The following is an 8,551-nucleotide window of genomic DNA, read 5'->3' as shown; positions in this document are numbered from 1 at the left end:
TCAGGGGCCTGACTGAAATTAGTCTTTACCACTATAACAAATACCTGTTAGCCCCCCACTCACCCAAACTCATCCTCCCTTCCTGGAATGTCCTGTTTCATTGCAAAGCACTTCATTCCCCCTCCCCCAACTTTCCTAGGAGTCTGCCCTTGTTCCTGCCTCCTGAAGACCTCCCCTTTGGCTTTTGAGTCTGGCTGTGTACAGAAAGGATTTTTAGAAATCTGTGTTAACTAGGACGTGTGTGTGTGTTGGAGTTGAAAGGAGTGCTTCCAGAAGGGAGTTTTGACTGGATCTCAAGGGCAGCGAGAAAGCCATGGGAAGGTGCCGTGGCCCAGGGAAAAACACAAATAGGGCCAGGGGAGGGGAATCCCAGCGTGGCCAGGGACAAGGGTTGTTTTGAGGTGAAGGCTAGGAGGTACATTTAGACCATCTCATGGAGGCTTAAAGACCAGAAGGAGAAATTAAAAGCCACAGAGGCTTTGGGATTAGGGGAGGGAAGAGATGACATGACTGGTGCTGGTGAAGGACTGTGGGATTGGGAAGGCATCAAACTGAGCCCTGGCTAAAGTGACAGAAAGCAGGAACAGCCTCCAAGCCTCAGCTGCGCCCACCACTTCGCTGCAGAGGGCGCTCCAGAGGCCTAGAAACAATGGGACACTTGTTCAAGGCCATACATCACATTCAGACCAGAGCCAGTAGTTTCTGCACCCCCAGCACATTCATTCATTCATTCATTCATTCATTTTCTTTCTATTTCTTTTCTTTTCTTTTTTTTTTGAGACGGAGTCTAGCTCTGTCACCAGGCTGGAGTGCAGTGGCGTGAACTCGGTTCCAGCGATTCTCCTGCGTCAGCTTCCCAAGTAGCTGGGATTACAGGCACAGGCCACCACACCCAGCTAATTTTGTGTTTTTGGTAGAGACGGGGTTTCACCATGTTGACCAGGATGGTCTTGATCTCCTGACCTCATGATCTGCCCCCCTCAGCCTCCCAAAGTGCTGGGATTACAGGCATGAGCCACCGTGCCCGGCCTCATTCATTTTCAACAATCTGTTGAGGTTTTACTGTGGGCCAGGACCATATGGTTCCTGACCTCATGAAACTTACAGTCTAATGGGAAGAAAGGAACAATAACTAGACAAACAAAAGACTATATAACTACTAATTGTGCCCAGTGCTATGAAATAAAAATGGGTGGTCAGCAGAGGTGCTTATACAACTTATAACTCAAAATCCAGCGTCTGTTTGAAAGTGATCTAGTGTCATGGGCCTCAGACTTTGGCAGGGTGTTACTGCACAGACTTCTAGACCCACCCCTAGGGTTTCTGGTTTGATGGGTCTGTGGTGAGACCTGAGAACCTGCCTTTCCCACACGTTCCCTTCTGCATGGTGAGAATGATGCCGGTTAAGGGACCACACTTGGAGTAGCACCGCCAGTGGAGGAAGCCTCACCTCGCTTTAATAATGGTTTCACTTGGGAGGTGGAGGGAGTGAGGTGTGCAGGAAAGCCCAGGTCTGTGATTGTTTCTCACCAAACAGGAAGAAACTACTGAGGATGTGGATAAGTCAGAAACCAGGAGAGAAAGTGCCCATGTGGGCCAAGCGCAGTGGCTCAAGCCTGTAATCCCAGCACTTTGGGAGGCCGAGGCAGGTGGATCACTTGAGGTCAGGAGTTCAAGACCAGCCTGGCCAAATGGTGAAACCCCATCTCTACTAAAAATACAAAGATTAGCCAGGCGTGGTGGCATACACCTGTAATCCTAGCTACTTGGGAGGCTGAGGCAGGAGAATCGCTTGAACCTGGAATATGGAGGTTGCAACGAGTTGAGATCGTGCCACTGCCCTCCAGCCTAGGTGACAGAGCGAGACTCTGTCTCAAAAACAAACAAAACAAAACAAAACAAAACAAAAAGAAAAGGAAAGTGACTTCTCAGGTCCTAACCCCAAAGCCACAGGTGCTGGGGAACTTTCCTCGGTTTTCAGAAGAGCAGTAGCTAAGCCTGGTTCCCGTGTCACCCGTGCCTCTCCGGTCCCTCAGTGGAAAGAATCAAGGGCCCTGAGCTAGAAGAGTTGCTCTCTGCTTCAGGAAGAGCCCCGGCTCACAGCAAATTTTGTTTCTCTCCCCAGGATATCACGACTACCGTCCAGGCCTCCTATTCTAAGAAAAAGCTCTTCTTAAGCCTCTTGGATTTCCAGTATGTGCCGCAGAGAAGAGAGGGGCTGGTCGACTCCGCAAACCTCTCCCTGGTCCCTTGGAGTCAGGCACAGCACAGGGTGTTGGTGGGGAAATGTGGCCCCTTCCCCCTGGGGCATATGGCCTGACTGCAGGGAGATAAGACCCTACCTAGACAGAATCTTCGTTGGGAAGAAGGGGCGCCAGGAGGAATGGAGGGAGGGCCTAGCAGGAGGAGAGCACTGCCCAAGTGAAGGCCTGGCAAATGTCAAGAGAATAGCAAATCTCAAGAGATGCCCCAAAGGGCCTGAGCTATGAGACAGAAGCACTGGCTGTTATTCTTAGAGTTTCTTTCCCAGGAGATGTTACAGGAGGGGGCCCAATGGTGGGTCAAATTCTCATCTCTTTCTTATTTCAGGATTACACCAAAGACTGTTTCCAACTTGACTGAGGTAGGTGGTTTTGGATAGACTGGGGGAAATAAGTCTTGTGGGACCTCCTGCCTTAAAGAAAGCAGGCGGAGGGCCCTAAAGGAAATCAGACAACCAGACCAAAAGAATCTGGACCAGATGGTCCATGCTGTGTCTCTTGTGACCCTTCTTCTCCCTGCCATGTCTTCTGGGAGAGCCCTTGTTTTGCAAAAATGAGAGCGTGGTGGTATGGATTGGGGTTTAGGCAGAAGAGTACTGGCCAAGCAGCCCCTCCCTGGACCTCAATTTTCCCTCTGTGGAATGGGCTAGCAATCCTGGGCCTCCCCGGGGCGAAGGAAAGACCACTCAGGAGGGGCACCATCTGGGGCAGGAAGAGGGAGTGGGTTGGATGTATTTTTTTCACGGATGGGAATGTGGATGAATGCTCATCCAGGCTGTGCAGCATCTGCCCTGTGGGTCATTTCCATGCTCCAGGGAGCACTCACTATGGGCCTCTGATTGGCAGAGCAGCTCCAAGTCCGTCCAGAGCTTCCTGCAGTCAATGATCACCACTGTGGGCATCCCTGAGGTCATGTCTCGTAAGTGTGGGCTGGAGGGGAAACCGGGTGCCGAGCCTGACAGTTTCCCATTTCACCTTGTGGGCCCTTCCCAGGCAGAGCTCCAGGTGCCCCTCTTCCCAGTCATTGATACTTAGCAGTCTGGGCCCCCTTCCCTCTTCCTGCTGGTGTCATTGCACGCCAATGACTCGGCCAGATGCACAGAACCCTGTTCTTGGTTTACCTGCAGAATATTATCTCTGCCACCCCGTGGGATGGCTCAACCCACTTTCAGGATGCAGGTCTCCTAATAGCAACCTGATATAGCAGAAAGAGCCCTGGGCTGGGAGGCTGAGACTTAGTTCTAGCCCAGTCCTGAACCTCAGTTTCCCTTTCTGTAAAACAAGAATGTTGAACTTGATGACTCCCAATTTTCCTTTTGACCTTGAAATGGTAGAATATTTATCCCTCTGAGGTGACTCGAATGGTAGACTCTCAGACACCATAGCACACATATGCTGGGGATATTTTGGACAAGGCTCTGCTGAGAGCTTTCTGCTCCCTTCCCCACAGAGTATGCTGAGCTGAGTATGCCTTCCTTTTGAATATCTGCTTGTCCACATGGCTTAGGTAGGAGAGGAAGGGCGTGGAAACTGGAATGATCCTAGTGGTGTGTCTTGGCATCTCTTGGCCTCATTTTCCCCCATCTGAACCATGAAGCTAAAGCTAGGGGGTGCAGATTAAATGGTTCCTACAACTACTTGCAAGGAGACTACTCTGTGTGGTTGCAAAGAACACCTTGAGAAGCTGTGTGGGAAAGCTTCCTTCCTAGCAGGGTAGGTAGATTCAGCTAACTGCAGGTCATGTGGCCATCGTGGATGCGTTGGGAGCTCAAGTTTGGGACAGAGGGAATTTTTTTCGGCAGCAGAGTGGCAAGCCCTGCTACCAGGCAAACTCTGCTCTTCCTCATCCCCAGAAGCACTTGCCCACTCTCCTAAGTCAAAGTGAAACACATGTTTACAGAATATTGGTCCAAAGGGGTCTCAGCATCTCCCACTGCCCAGGGTGGCAGAGCCTCGGGCCAGCGTTGCTCCCCAAGAAGGGCTGACTGGGGCTCTGTCCCCTGCCCCAGGGCTTGAGGCAGTGTTTACAGCCCTCATGAACAGCAAAGGCCTGAGCCTCTTCGACATCATCAACCCTGAGATTATCACTCGAGATGTGAGTACAAAGCGCCCCTCACCAGTCCCTATTCCTGGGGAGGGAGGCCCAGACAGGATTCCCAGGGTGACTGGGGGCTGTTGGGGAGACAGGCAGAGGGGACTTCAGCAGCTTGGCTCCCTCCTGGTGGCCTGGAAGTCAGCCCAGCCTGCCCCTCTCTCCTCCCGCCCCTCCCTCCAGGGCTTCCTGCTGCTGCAGATGGACTTCGGCTTCCCTGAGCACCTGCTGGTGGATTTCCTCCAGAGCTTGAGCTAGAAGTCTCCAAGGAGGTCAGGATGGGGCTTGAATCAGAAGGCAAGCACCAGGCTCACAGCTGGAACTCTGGTGTCTCCTCCAACGTGGTAGAAGTTGGGTTAGGAGTACAGAGATGGGGATTGGCTCCCAACTCCTCCCAGTCCTAAAGGCCCACTGGCATTAAAATGCTGTATCCAAGAGCTGGAGAGTCCTTCTTCTGTGGCTGATGGGTAGAGGGAGGGGGAAGGGATGTGTATCACCAGCGCCATCCTCCTCCTTTCAGCCCTTCCAAGGCAGCTGCTCCCAAACCCTCCAAGCTCCATGGTGCCTGGAGGAAGAAATCTGAACCTCTCTCCTTGGGACTCAGGGTCCTCCCTGATCAGGTCCCTGGATACCTTCCAAATTTATCTCCTTTAACCCAGCACTCTCCTTGTCTGACCAGCTTCCTGCAGGAGCTGTCACACACTCTGTGTCCCATGGGGTTCCAGTGCTGGACAGGAAGTGAGGGAGGACAGGGGCTTCAGATCCTGAGGATGGCGGGAGGGGAAGGGGCCCTCAGAGGTCTGGTTTCTGGTAGAAATGGAGGAAGACAGAGCCTCTAAAAAGGCAAAAACTTTATTCCAGAAGATAAACTGCTCATGAGCCTGAGCCTATTTCCAGCTCACCACTTTTTTTTTGAGATGGAGTCTCTCTGTGATCCAGGTTGGCATGCAGTGGCACAATCCCAGCTCACTGCAACCTCCACTTCCCAAGTTCAAGCAATTCTCCTGCCTCAGCCTCTCAAGTATCTAGGATTACAGACACCCACCACCACACCCAGCTAATTTTTGTATTTTTAGTAGAGACGGGGTTTCACCATGTTGGCCAGGTTGGTCTCAAACTCCCGACCTCTAGTGATCCACCTGCCTCAACCTCACCACAGTGCTGGTGTTAAATATAGTGAACCCCAAGTTTCTCTTCAAAGAATCAGTAAGTCAGTATGTTCAGCTCTCTTATTCTTTGATTTTCCATTTTAAAGTTTAACTTCCTGGTTCTCTTTGCCCCCTTACTTCTAATTTCAGTAAACAACTTTTTCCACCAGTTCTATTCAGCAGTTCACATCTGTTCCCCTGGTCACTTGCTCCATCCTGACTCATCCCAGTCACCTGCTTTGACCTGAGTCACCCATGGTCACCTGCTCTGATGTTCCCTAATGGGAACACCTTTAGTTACCTCTTCCTAACAGTTCTTCCCACAAAACTACTCACCTTGCCACTCTGGCTCATACCCCTGCTCTCTTTAAAATAGCCAACCGGAATTAGCTTAGACTGTGCAGTCCAACCCTAGCCATTAGGGGAACAGCACAGCAGTAGGGACTACCTGGGTCAGGAATAAGAACCCCTTCCTCTCCCTTGTTCAAGTGTGCTCTCACCATTGTTCCATCTGTGAGGAGCACCCTTTCCGCAGGAAGTAAAAATTGCCTTGCTGAGAAAATTAAATTTATGTTTGAGTGCTATTTCTTTGCGGCAGGCAGTGGGGAACAGGATTTCTAATACTGGGATTACAGGCATGAATCACCATGCCTGGCCTCCTGCTCACCTTCTTATGCTCAAATTGTGTCTTCTCCTTCCCACCCTCAAGCTACAATGCAAAAAGTTTCTTCCAACCGTTTCAGTCTTGGAAGGTACCAGGCTCTATTTTCTCTGGGTGTATAAAGAAAATGCCTCTCCCATGTTAGCTAAGTGAGATGGGAGGAAGTGCAGCAAGATGCTGGCTAGTGCAAGGTCCCTGGGGTGGAAAGAATCATGATGGATTCAAGAACAGTCAAGAGGGCTGGTGTGGCACTGAAAGCAAAGAACTAGGGGCAAGAGATGAGGTCCAACCAGCAGGCAAGGTCACATAACAAAGGTGGTAAAAGGGCCTGGTCTTTATTTCAGCAGCCAAGAGAGACAGCCAGGAGGCTGGGGCTGTGGAGAGCTCAGAAGTAAGATGCCCCTTCAAGTCTGGGAATATGTGAGTGGAGGGCACCATCTTCTGATCCAGGTTTCTTCCAAGCCCTTCCCTGCTCCTCCAAGTGCTGTCTGAGACCTGTTTCTCTTCCTCCTCCGGGGTCTAACGCAAGGATCTGACTCACTAAGCAGGAGCACCCATGGGCAGGATGGGCGGCTCTCAAAGGGACCTGGCAGAAGGAGTCAAGGTGGTCTCACCAGGCCCTGAGTCCAATGTGGGAATTCTAGGTCTTGGAATATTGGCCTCTGAGATGATGACACCAGTTAGGAGCCACATCCCACCCAAGAATATTCCCTCGAAGAGGCTGGGAAGGCCCAAAGCCCCAACCTTGATGCTACAATGACAGAATCAGGATAACTTGGCAGCCCTAGGCAGTTCTTCCTTGAATGGAGACTTTTATTAGCACGAGGGACAGACAGAGAAGTCACTTGGAGTCTTACCCCTTAGAGACCCCAACCCGGCTGGGACTCCAGAAGGCCCCAGGGCTCTGCTCCAGAAAGAAGGGTAGGGGCATTCCGCCAGCTTCCTTCACTGTCCTTGGAGAGGTCTCCCCAGGGCTGAGCTGGGAGGCACTTCCATGTCACTATCCCATCCAAAGGGTGCAATTAGCAGGAGATATGGAGTCCAGAGGGTGAGAGGCTTATAAAAATGAGGCTGACCTCTGAGCCCCTCTTCCAAATTCCAGCCCTTCCCTCCAAGCCTAGAAGCTCTGACCTAGTCCTATTTAAGTCCTCCTGGCCTGGGTATGTGTGGGGAGGTCCTGGCCCCAGCCCAGTCAGGATCAGTTCCAAAAAGAAGGACACACCTGCGGCTTCCTCCAGGGAAAAACAAGTGCTCCCCAAGGCCAGCACCAGGCAGAAGCACATCCTGCCACCTGGGCTGCTGACCTTGGGCAGGATGGGGCCTAGGTTTTTGGCAAATAGGAAGGGTAGAGGGAAGGCCTGGCTTTCAGACCTGGGGCTAATCCCAGCTCCCCACAAACTCAGTTACTGATTCTACCCTCCTGGGGCCCCTCTGTGCCTCCATTTCCTCTTCTATTCAATGGGATGATAATACTTTCCATGTAGGATTCTGGCAAGGGCTGGGTTAGCCCAGAGGAGGAGCCCACTGTAGCCAAGAGCAGGGGCTGCAGAGGAGGCCTGCCTGGGTCCACCGTTCAGCTCCTCTGCTCCTGTGTGATCTCAGGCAAGTTATTTAGCCTCTCTGTGCCTCCCTTTTCTCACCTATAAAAAGAAAGATAACAGTTGCCGTGAAGAGTAAAGGAGAGGCCAGGCATGGTGGCTCAGACCTGTAATCACAGCACTTTGGGAGGCTGAGGCAGGGGTATCTCAGGAGTTCAAGTCTAGCCTTGCCAACATAATGAGCCCCCATCTCTACTAAAAATACAAAAAAATTAGCTGAATGTAGTGGTGCACACCTGTAGTCCCAGCTACTCTGGAGGCTGAGGTGGGAGAATTGCTTGAACCTGGGAAGTGGAGGTTGCAGTGAGCCTATGTTGCGCCACTGCACTCCCGCCTGGGAGACAGAGTGAGACTTTGTCTCAAAAACAAACAAACAAACAAACAAAAAGATTAAAGGAGAGAGCGGCTGCACTTTGGGAGGCCAAGGTGGGCTGATTGCCTGAGCTCAGGAGTTCAAGACCAGCCTGGGCAACACAGTGAAACCCAGTCTCTACTTAAATATGTTTTTTTAAAATTAGCTGGGCATGGTGGCATGCACCTGTAGTCCCAGGTACTCAGGAGGCTGAGGCAGGAGAATTACTTGAACCTGAGAGGTGGAGGTTGCAGTGAGCCGAGATCGTGCCAATACACTACAGTGTGGGTGACAGAGCGAGACTCTCTTTCTCAAAAAAAAAAAAGGTGTCTGGTACATTCTAAGTGCTCCATGAGTGCCAGATATTGGTTATACTTCATGGAGGTGAGGTACACAGAGGTGTCAGGTCATGCGGACTCACTCCATCCTCCAGTTAACC

At 51.4% G+C, this 8,551-nt stretch overlaps 1 protein-coding gene across 3 annotated transcripts in view; it reads left to right on the top strand.

Annotated features, from left to right (window-relative positions):
* Window positions 1–4,790, top strand: part of CETP (cholesteryl ester transfer protein, plasma) — a 37,506-nt gene extending 32,716 nt beyond the window's left edge. For all 3 annotated transcript variants that reach the window (XM_011938864.1, XM_011938866.1, XM_011938863.1), the window contains 5 exons: window positions 2,126–2,193; window positions 2,590–2,623; window positions 3,108–3,180; window positions 4,271–4,356; window positions 4,537–4,790. In XM_011938864.1, the coding sequence (XP_011794254.1) occupies window positions 2,126–2,193; window positions 2,590–2,623; window positions 3,108–3,180; window positions 4,271–4,356; window positions 4,537–4,611 (336 nt within the window). In that variant the 3' untranslated portion in view covers window positions 4,612–4,790. The remainder of the gene's footprint in view (window positions 1–2,125; window positions 2,194–2,589; window positions 2,624–3,107; window positions 3,181–4,270; window positions 4,357–4,536) is intronic.
* The last annotated feature ends 3,761 nt before the right edge of the window (window positions 4,791–8,551 follow it).

The sequence above is a fragment of the Colobus angolensis genome, unplaced genomic scaffold (assembly GCF_000951035.1).
Source record: "Colobus angolensis palliatus isolate OR3802 unplaced genomic scaffold, Cang.pa_1.0 Scaffold178, whole genome shotgun sequence".
NCBI classification, from domain to species: domain Eukaryota; kingdom Metazoa; phylum Chordata; class Mammalia; order Primates; family Cercopithecidae; genus Colobus; species Colobus angolensis.
Note: the sequence above shows the minus strand (reverse complement) of the source record. Positions and strands in the feature narration are given on the sequence as shown.